Genomic DNA, 11730 nt, shown 5'->3' on the forward strand with positions numbered 1-11730 from the left:
CATTGTGTTGTAAATATATAGTTTTAACTTATATTTATTTCAATATACTCATAGGTGTCACACGCCTCAATTTCGGCTGTTTGGTTTTTCTTTTTCCAAGGGAGGGATGTTACACATCCCAACTGGTTTTATTTTTCATTTTCATTACTGGCTTTAATTATGGCTGATCTTCTGTGTAGTTTGAAGTGTAGCCCGTTAGCTAGTATTAGTAGGAATTGGTTTGTTTTATGAGTTGTTGCTCGTTTGTCTGGATTGTAATCTCTAGCTAAATATTCAGTATTTAGGGAGTTTATGAGAGTCCGACTTCTTGACTTTTGTCATGGCAGAAACCAATAGAGTGAACGTAAAGCTTGAAGTTAGGAACACTTCTAGTTCATACAGATGGATCTGATCCATTATTTGGTACCATGTAAAGTTTGGGCATCGCCCATTTTATTTAGAACCTTGCTATAAAGCTGGGCATCGTCCAACTTTATTTTAAGACCCTTGCATACAGATGGACCCGATCCATCTCCGGTGGCACAACGCCTGTGTTACCGTTATCAACAACGTTGGAGTGCAGTAATAGAACCCGGTGGTACACGTCAAATGTGCCACTGTGAGATCGACATTGGTGGACATTGACTGGTACAACTTTTCATGGATTTCAACATTAGCTGTGCCGTTACCCTATATGTGCCGTACCACTGATTCTGAAGCCTACTTACAAAGAAGACCTCAAGTTGCGTCCGTTATCCTTTGAACCTAATGCCAATGTGTGTTTGTGTTATACAGTGACATTTATCTAAAAGTGATAGTTTTACATTTGCTTGAAAGACATTTAATCTGATGAACGTTCATGGACTTTTGTTAAATTTCACCGTCAAATGTTATTTCATATACATTTGTTTTCAAAGGGAGGAGGAGGGTATCAGACTGGTGTAGCGGTCTCTTTGAACATTCTCGTGGTTCAACTTTAACTGATGTATTTTGGATTTAATGTTTGATCCTGACATTTGGATTTTGCATGCGTATTGATGCAGGTACATGAATTTGATAGACATTTCAGTTTGCAGACTTTAATTGATGAAATTTATTGTTTGTCTTAGGGGGGAGGAATGTAGCAGACAGAATTATTAGTTAAATTTTAGCTCCCTTTGGTAAAACTCTAAATTTCATATTTGAGGTATTTCATTGTTAATTAATTTACATGAAGCTTATTAAGGATATATTTGTTAAATTACATAGCTTTTGCTATTTTAATTCATTGGTTAAAGATATTTATTTAAATTGTAAAGTTTAATATTTGCATCGTTGCAAATTCTTTGGTTACCTTCTGTGAGAAATTTATATATTTTATATAACTAGTTTTAGATTCTGATTTTGAATCCTCTGAGGACTGACATTCAGTCCAACCAAGGAAAGCCAGGCTTTCCAACCAAGTATCCAATAGGTTAGTGTATTTGCTACATGCCTCCTTAGTATGATACATTGAAATCGTATTGATTGCTCCATTTCTATTTACTTTTGGCATATGATAATAAAAGTTGTACTTTATTGATTAAATTATATATTGTTTTCAGTTTTTGGTTTTCATTTACTTAGATATATTATAGCGCATCACTTTTGGCATCAGTCGTTTTCTGCACACATCAGTTTACAAACTAGAATTAGCTGTGGTCCGCATCCCCGAATCTTAGGCAGAATTGTTCCTGCTACAGTAAGTATTAAGACAAATAAAGAAATTGTAACTGTACCTTTTAATTCCAATGTTTTGATGTTTAGGGTTCAAATAGGAAAGGGGACAGTAACTACTGACTTCAGCCTTGTTAATGCATAGTCGTCCCAAAGCCTTTCGTCACATTACCCACGCCTCCGAGAAATGCGTCCTCGCATTTTGTTGTCAGTCGAAAAGAATTTTCTTAGTAAAGACAGAATTATTCCTTTAACAGGGATTACCTTCTGCACTCTTAAAAATACATTTTCCAACTTTAACAAATTTGCGACACATTCATTTCCTTATAATATAAGGGATAATGATCAAATGATGATATAAGAATCCAATAATTTTAACTGCCACAGGAAATACTGATATAACCAAATAACCGGTGTGAAATAATTTTGCCTATGTAGCGGCTCACAAGAAGCCTACTCTTATCGAACACGATGCCAAAAGACACTGCTGCTACAAAGGGATCTTTAAGGTGCACAAAGTGTGACATTCAATGTACACCAGCCTTGGAGTTAACGTCCCCAATCCGACCGGACACATACATATTTATAAAATAAAATTAATACATGTTTTGATATATTTATTCATTTTCAAAATGTACTTTATCCGTTAAGCATACCTTGCTTCAATAAAGTGTTAATCACTACTGTATTGGTCGCTTAATTAAAGGACCTGTTCAACTACCTCAATTATTTCCACATTTCTTCCGTTTTCCTCGTATGTTGTTTTGGTGGTAACTGTTCTTCTAACAGTTGTTAAAGCAGATGCCGGCGTTCCAATCTCTACTCCTTTACCGCTATTAACAACTTTTGTAGGGCTCTTGGTATCACATGTCTTAAATCCTTCGGACTCAATTTATTTGCTTCTGTAGATGAAAGACCATGAAAAGGTCTCTTCTTTGTTGCCATTATGATGGGTTTTGTCGGCTTTCTTATTATTCTACCAACTTCTACATCCTTCCTAACTATAAGAGAAGATTTAACTTCCTTATTGTTTTCCTGTACAGCTGCATTGTCAGCCTGTTTCATCCCTTCTATTAACTGACCTACGTTATCTTCCTTAACTTTCTTAGTTGCTTCAGTTATAGGATCAATCTTATTGGTCTGATCTTCATTGTTATTTTCATCTGAATTGGTTTCTTCTCCTGTACTAATTGGACCAATTATCTGTCCCGGATCTTTCCTGAGGCATTCATCTGTATCTGATGACAAGTCTATGTCAGGTACTATGTCTGCACCTTTTGGTTCATCTTTGACATGCACTTTCTTATGTCTTTTTACGTTACTGACTTTGTTGCTCATATATGAACACCCTACTTCTGTGCATGTATAACGTTTATTCATAGCACTCATACCACACTCTACCAAATGCTCCTTAAGGTCATCCATATCCAGTGTCTTGTAAGGGCATCAGGGACACTTTTGAAGTTGGCTCCTAGGTGTAGTCTTTATTTTTGGCATATTGCTTATCTTTTTTTTCCCTTCCTTTTCTGAAAGTATAAAATAAAACAATAGGATAAAAGTTATGCTACACTTAGCTTAAACTATATATATAAACTTATACTATAAAATATCTACAGCAATATACATTATACTAAAATATCTAGTTATGTTCTCTCTTTAACTATGAAAGGTATACTAGCTCGTCTACTATTTCACATAATCTTTCATCCATTGTGGCTTTTTCCTAAGCCTTCCTGATACCGAACTTGGTACAGGATTTGAAAACTCCTCAGGTTTTCTTAAATCACTACTCCTTGTTTCTTTGCTCGGTACTTCCACTATTGAATCAATATCGTCTCCTATATCATTCTCACAAGTTTCAAACGTGAAATTTTCTACTTGTACTCCTACGTTTCTATAACCTGGAATGTCTTCAGGCTTTTCTCCCGTTAAAACTTGTGCTGATCGCTGACGCATGCGATCCACATGTATAACTTGTGGACGTTTTTGTCGCCCACAATTAACCTTATATGTGACATCTGATATTTTTGATATAATCTTAAACGGTCCTCTCCATAAACTAGTTAATTTTGACGTCGTGCCAGTTTTTACATTTGGGAAAAACACAAAAACTTGATCCCCTTGTTTAAAGGTTTGCCATGATAACTTTTGATCATGATATTTCTTTTGTCTCAAACATTCCCTTTGGTATTTTCTCTTACTTCCAAATGTGCCTCTTCCATTCTCTCTTTTATCTCCCACGCCCATTTGTTCTGGGGAATAGTAGCAATATTTCTTGGCATTGCATACTGAATATCTAAGGGCGTTGTAACCTCCCTTCCTAACATAAGATAATTAGGGGTATTGCCTGTAGTCTCATGTTCTGAAGATCTGTACGCCATGAGAACATAAGGCAAATGTTCGTCCCAATCATTTTGATATTTGTTAACATATGAGCTGAGCATAGTAACTAACGTTTTGTTAAATCTTTCAACCATCCCGTCCGATTTTGGATGGTAAGGGGTGGTTCGTGTTTTATTGATTTGTAAGAGCTTACAGAGCTCTTGAAAAAGGGCACTTTCAAATTGTATTGAATATGGTGTACCGAATCGAGCAATTACTTCTTCAACAAGAATTTTGGCTACAGTTTGTGCATCCATGTTTTGCATTGGGAACGCTTCAGTCCATTTCGTATAATATTACCTCTTGTGAAAGCACTGCTCCCATAGCCTCATTACTTGCATTTGTATCAAGTATAAAGGTTTGAGTAAAGTCAGGGTGAGCCAATACTGGTGAAGAGACTAAGTGTGTTTTCAAACATTCAAATGCTTCTTGACACTGTTCATTCCATTCATACTTTCTGTCTTTTTCCGTCAATCTATGCAAGGGTTTTGCAATAGCTGAAAAGTTCCGTATAAATTTTCTGTAATAGCCACAAAACCCTAAGAATGAGCGCAGTTCCTTCGCATGTTTCGGTACAGGCCATGTTTCGATTGTTTCTGTTTTCGTTGGATCAGTAGCGATCCCTGCTGGAGAGATAACATGTCCTAAATAGGTAACTTGTTTTGAGAACAGTTCACACTTTTTCGCCTTCAATTTGAGTCAAGCTGCATAAAGTCGATCAAAAACCTTTCGAAGGTTTGTTACCATGTCATCGAATGATCTCCCAAGAACTATTATGTCATCGAGGTATATGAGACAAATGTCCCATTGCAAACCAAGTAAAACCGTCTCCATTAACCGTTCAAACGTTGCTGGAGCACCCTTTAATCCAAAAGGCATTACTTTAAACTCGTATAATCCAGATCTGGTTGCAAAGGCTGTTTTCGATTGATCTTAAGGCTCACATTCTACCTGCCAATATCCAGACGAAAGATCTAATGTTGAATACCAGGTGAATCCAGACAAGTAATCAAACGAGTCATCTATCCGGGGTAAAGGATATGCGTCATTAACTGTGACTGCGTTCAATTTCCTGTAATCTACACAAAAGCGCATTGTCCCGTCCTTCTTTCGCACAAGAATAACTGGAACTGACCAAGGACTCATTGATGGAGTGATCAATCCATTTTTCAACATTCCGTCAACTTGCTCATCAACCTCTTTTGCTAGTGTATTTGGGAGTCTTCGTGGTGCTTGTTTGATCGGCGAAGCCGTACCTGTATTTATTTTATGTTTTACTACATTCGTTTTACCCAAGTCTGAATCGGAAGCGGAAAACAGCGTTTCGTATTCTTTTAATAAATTTTCAACTACAGCATATTCTTTTGAATTCAGGTGTTGTTGTGACCTATTTATTAAATTCTTCAAATCTGATCTTAGATATGTCTTGTCAGTTTTATTCTGTTCGTTCATTTTTACTTCTTGCACAGGACTTACCTGAGCAATAGAAGTTCCAGGATATATGATCTGCGAATCTGCAGATGTATTCATCAAACGAACTAAAACTTCTCCACCTGATTTAGCTAATGAGCGTCCCACTAAACCTTTTCCACTTTGCAAAAACTTATCTGAAGCTTCAACCATGAGGTCTGAATCGAGAATAGTTTCCTTGTTAGGAATATTCACAGCTCCCGTGATAATCATCTCGCTTTTAGCGGGCACGACCACTTTCTCTTTGGCAATAACTCTGAAACAACCGAATATTCCTTCATATTTCAACATGACATGAGTACCATCAATTTCAAAATTATTCCTCTCAAGATCAATCTTTCCTTTGATTGTCTTCATAAAATCAAGTCCAAGGATACCATCAATTGTGATGTGAGCCACAATGGCCTCAATAACCACAGATTTCCCGTGTTGGAAAACCACATGAAAACTACCTTTACCTACAATCTTAAGTTGATCACCACTGGCAGTGAAGACTTGTTGATTTGAACTCATCAAATCTGGTTGTCTTGCCCTAGGTATTCTATTATATGTTTTCTCGGATATAATAGTAAACGTGGCTCCTGTATCTACCAGCAAACTAGCTGATAATCCATATAGGTCAGTGTCGACATACATGCCAGCTTCATGAGCTGCTGTCGAGACACCTATGTTACCATGCAAGCCATTTTTCTGGTTCTGTGAACTTTTTATCATCCGTGTTGTACCTCTCCCTCTACTGTCATTGAACGAATTATAATTACTTTGTCCGTTATAAGAATTATCTCTATTCCCATTTGTGTTACCTGAAAATCCACGTCCACCATTATTATAACGACCTCCTCTTTGTGGAAATCCACCTCTGTTAAATCGTCCACGTCCGTTATTATTTTGTGTTCTAGGTTCTTCTGTCTGGCGACTATTACTGTCATTCTTCAGCTCACGCATGTCCTTTTGCAGCTCTTGAAGTTTTTGTTCCATCTTTGACATCAGCTCGGTTAATGCAATGTGATCAGAGTTTTCATTTTTGTCAATATGACTCTCCTTTTCTTCAGTCTGTGATGCTTGTCTTAAATAGGAACGGCCGTCTTTAAGTTGTTTTTCTGCCCTATTATACGTTTCTAGTTCAACTGCTACTCTAAGTGCGTCATTTAAACCATGAGGCCTTGACTGTTTAATACGGATTATCATTTCTGAGTCTGCCAAAGCCTCAATAAAATATTGCTTTGCAAGGGTATCTCGTACATCCTCTGGAACCGTTGGATAAGCTTGATTAATTATTCGTCTTATTGATTGTCCTAACTCTGGCAGGCTCTCTGATGCTTTTTGTCGCCTCTCAGTACGCTGTACTCGATAAAGTTCTGTTTGATTTGGTGGAGCAAACCTTTTTTTTTTTTTTTAACACTTGAATATAAATTTATTGCACTAAAGCTGTTAACAATAACCTTACCGCTACAGCTTTAACTGTAAGGTACCCTGAAATGGTTAGTATCTATAAGAACAGGGTTTCATATAGATAAGTATTATTTTCTTAAATTTTATATTAGAATATTACAACTAAATACAATGTTCAATAATAATATAATACAATTCAATACTCTGATCTGAAATTAATGATATACTTTTCTTCAATACATAATTAAATAACGCCCATATAATACACTTGTCCGAAATTGATTGTCTGGTGTCAATTATCTCGTTTAAAAATTACATGATTTAAGAGTGTGTGATATCGATTTTCTTGATCGGATGGTTTACCTTGTTTAAAGGTGAGAGAGAGCATGCTTTTTAAAGGATGTGTGTTGAATTTGGCGACTTTATTTCTTTTTATTTGGATTTAAAACATATTAGGTAAGTCATTTCTTTATTTATATTAGTTAAGGTGTTCTAGAAATATCTTCTTTAAGAGTGTTTTATTTTTGGAGAAATTAAAGTTTGAAGCACTTGGACTGTAGTATATTCTTGTAGATTGTAGGATCTTACGTATTCTTCAAATTCAGATTTAAAGAGATTGAATACATTAGTAGATTTCTTTCTTTGATTGGATACATAGTATGATTTGAGTTGACAAAGTTGACAAAATGGACTAGTGTCGATTTTCCATTTGTAGAGATTTTCTCTATTTGGTAAAATGCAACTTATTAATTTCCATCTAAACATTTTAAGTTTATTCAGTTTTAAATGTTGGTGTATAAACTTAAACATATATTTGGTAAAATTATAATTTATTTCTAATTCATTTTTCCATTTATTTATGCCTATGTTTGGAGAGATTTTTTTTTGAACCAGCAATTGATACACGTTTTTGTTGCTTAAATTTTCAATTTCAATGTTTTCTTTGTTTATATTGATAGATAATCTGTTAACATTTACTTTTGATTTGATGGATTCTTCCGTAGTTAAAGCTTTTAGCCATGAAGTTGGAATTGAGTTTTTGACTTTTGAAATTTCTGCTATCCAATTTTTAGTGTTTCGCAGTTTTTTAAATATTTTATCTTGGGCAATTTTTCCTTTATCGTCAATAATATCGTTAATATAAATAAAATCACTGTGTATCCAGTTAAGCATAATAAGCGGCTTATTTTGAAATTTTATAAATTTATTACCCCATATAACTTGCTTTCTTATTTCGACAAAGTTTTTCAATTCTGTGTTGTTCGTTTCATGAAATAGAATCCAACTTTTTATTATTTCTAAGTAAAATTCTGGAATGTCCTTAGTTATGTAATCTAGTTTTTTAAAAGTTTGGTTGTTTAAATTCATTCTAAAAATGAGGAAATTTTCTCCTAATTTATTTAAAAATAGCTTTGGTATCAATGTCCAATTTTCTTGTTTTGCCTGTAGCAATCTAGAGACCCATCTTATTTTAAGAGAGGAGAAGTAGCTTTTTATGTCGGTCATTTTAAGCCCTCCCTGGTTGTAATCTGCTACCAAAGTATGTCTTTTAACTTTGTCTTTCTTACTATTCCATATGAAACTAAAGATTTCTCTTTCTATATCAACTATTTTTGAGTTACTTAAAACTGTAACATTTGCTAAAAAAGTAAATTGTGGTATAATGAGAGTTTTAACTATAAGAATTTTACCTAAAATGGTTAAGTTTCTTTTTTTCCACGATGTAATCAGATTTCGACTCTTTTCAAATCTAGTATCCCAATTTAATTTTTCACAATCTTTTTTATTAATGCCGAAATATATACCTAGCACTTTAACAGGTTTGTCCGTGAAATTAATTTCATCTACTTTATCTCTACAATGCTTTAGTTTACCAATCCAAATTCCTTCCGTTTTATTTTTGTTAAGTTGTAATCCAGAAAAAGTTCCAAAAATTTCGATTATATTTAATGCTGTTCGGATTTCTTCTTTGGATTTTAGGAATAGAGTTGTATCATCAGCCACTTGCGTGATTTTTAAGCAATGTGTTTTACTATTAATTTTTAATTCTATGCCTCTTATATTGTTATTTTGCCTTAGTTGGTTAGCCATTATTTCTACTGACATTACGAAAAGTAAAGAAGAGCACGGGCACCCCTGCCGGATACCTCTTAGGGGTCTAAAGGGGGCAGATATCCAACCGTTATTAAATATAGAACTATTTATATTTGTATACAAGGTTGTTATCCAATTTATGAAGGGTTTATTAAAACCAAAATATTCTAAAGTATGATACATAAAATTCCATTCTAATGTGTCGAAAGCTTTCGAAAAATCTATGAATAAAATTGCTCCTTCTATATTAAACTTATCTGCGTAATCTATTACATCTTGTATTTGGCGTAAGTTAAAACCTATAAATCTGTTCTTTATGTATCCTGTTTGATCAGCATTAATGATTAAATTTAAGATTTTTTTTATTCTTAAAGCTAGAGTGTATGAGAGTATTTTGTAATCACTATTCAATAATGATATTGGTCTATAATTTGCCAGTTCTAAAGGATCATTTTTTTTATAAATTAGATTCAGTAAACTTTGTCTTTGCGTAAATGGAAGATGTTTATTTTCAAAGCTAAAATTAAAAATTTCTACAAGCAGCGGTCCAAGAAGTTCCCAAAACTTTTTATAAAAGTTTATGCTTATTCCGTCCATTCCCGGACTTTTGTTTATCTTTAGATTATTGACTGCAATGGTTAATTCTTCTAACGTTACGTTTCCGTCACAAGACTTACTTTCTTCTTCTGACAGTTTATAATTATGTTTTGTTTTAGAAATGTATTTTTTAACATCTATATCCGGTTTTTGTTTAGTGTCGTATAGATTAGCATAAAAATTTCTTTCAAGATTTAATATTTCATCTTGATCTGTTACTATTACCCCCTTATTGTTTCTCAGTTTCAGTATTGTCTTTTTCGTTTGTTTAGATTTTTCAAGACCTAGAAAATATGCATTATTTTTTTCTCCTTTTTCTACCCACTCTTGTTTTGATCTTATTTGAGCTCCTTTTGCTTTGTATTCATATTGATTTTCTAGCTCTTTCTCTAAAGTGGATATTTTTTCTTTTATAAAATTATTATCTTCATTATTAGATTTTTCATATAATATTTTTAATTGTAGTTCTAAATTACGCGTTACATTTTTTCTCAGTTTAGCTTTACTTTTACTGTACTGAATACTGTATTCCTTTATTTCTAATTTGAGGGAGTCCCACACAAGTCTAGGATCTATTTCATTTTTTCCTATCTCATTACTATGTTTTTGTATAATTTTATTTATTTTGTCTTCGTATTCTTGTTCGTTGAGAATACCGTTATTAATTTTCCAATACCCGGGCCTCTTGTTTCAGATGATACAGATTGTAATTGTATTGATACTGCTTGGTGGTCAGTACTTTTAATAAGAATAGGCCTAATATCACATGACTTTACGTTTAGTACGAAATCTTTTTTAACTAGGAACATGTCAATTCTACTAGACTGAACTGGATTTTTACGTCTCCATGTATATTGGATCTTTTGAGGGTTAACGTGTCTCCATATATCTATAAGATCATTTGATTTTATTAGATTTTTTAGGCTGTTGACTGGTTTACTTGCTTTTTTACGAATATTTGAACTTTTCCTATCTACATTTTTAAGGGCGTCGTTCATATCTCCTCCTAAAATTATTGTACCTATTGCGTTTTTGTTTAAAAAGTCATTTAATTTTTTGTAGAAGCTATTTCTTTCAGATTCTATATTTGGGGCATATATGTTTATAAGAGAATATATTATATTTTCAAATTCAATATTTATCATAATTATTCGACCTTCTAAATCTTTATGCTCGTCTATTAATTTATAGTCTAGTTTGTTATTAATTAATATTGCTACTCCTCTGCTGGAAGTCGTTCCGTGACTATAATAACAAGAATGATCTGATTCTATTGTTAGAGCGTTTTCTAGGGATGTATTGAAATGAGTTTCTTGAATAAAAGATATTTTACATTTCTGTTTTTTTATCCATTGATAAAGTCTCAATCTCTTTTGTTTATCTCGAAGTCCTTTAACATTTGCTGTACTAATGTGTAGGTTATTTAGCATATTTAGATTAAAAGTTGTTCGATTTTCTTATTACGTTTACTTAGTGAGCGTACTTTACGTTTGGGTAACATTTCTAAGGTAAACATTATTTCGCCTATTTTGTTTTTATCGCTTTTTTAACGTGGGAGTTACCTGTAAAAATAATTACATTAGCCAATTTTCTTTTTTGTAATTGGATTATAACAATATTGTTATAGTCTATTTCACGATTGTGTTTTGATCGATATTTAGATGTTAATTTTGAAACAGCATATAAAACATACTCATACACAATTACTACATACTTGAAATATATAATACATATTGTATACAGAACTATAATAACTGAAATTACAAAATGACAGATGTTTTGCTGTTTACAAACTAAAATAAATGTATGGTTTTGACAGTGAAAAAATAATAATCTGTTTCTAGTTTTCTCACTTAGTAATGTATAAATATTGTCAAATCTATGAAACTCTAGAAAAGTACTGCTTGTTTTTGATGTTTTGCTTTTCGTAACATTTTGACAGTGTTTATTTATTTTTTTCTTAATATTTTCCTTTTTTCTATTTTCAGTTACTTTATATGATTTATGGTGTTCAGATGTTCTTAGAAGAGATGTTATGGTAAGTAAATCTTTTCTTTTGATTTGATATTTTTGAGTACGTTTACTATAGATAGAAGTTCTAATCCTAAAAGGTTTTAAATA

The 11730-nt window shown here is 33.1% G+C and overlaps 1 protein-coding gene across 1 annotated transcript; it reads right to left on the reverse strand.

Moving 5' to 3' along the window:
- Nucleotides 1-2388: 2388 nt before the first annotated feature.
- LOC139498160 (uncharacterized) lies at nt 2389-3183 on the reverse strand. The gene has a single exon (XM_071286494.1). The coding sequence runs from the start codon at nt 3097-3099 to the stop codon at nt 2494-2496; it is 606 nt and encodes a 201-aa protein (XP_071142595.1). The 5' UTR covers nt 3100-3183; the 3' UTR covers nt 2389-2493.
- Between the last annotated feature and the right edge of the window lie 8547 nt (nt 3184-11730).

This window comes from Mytilus edulis, chromosome 12 (genome assembly GCF_963676685.1).
Source record: "Mytilus edulis chromosome 12, xbMytEdul2.2, whole genome shotgun sequence".
Lineage (NCBI taxonomy): Eukaryota > Metazoa > Mollusca > Bivalvia > Mytilida > Mytilidae > Mytilus > Mytilus edulis.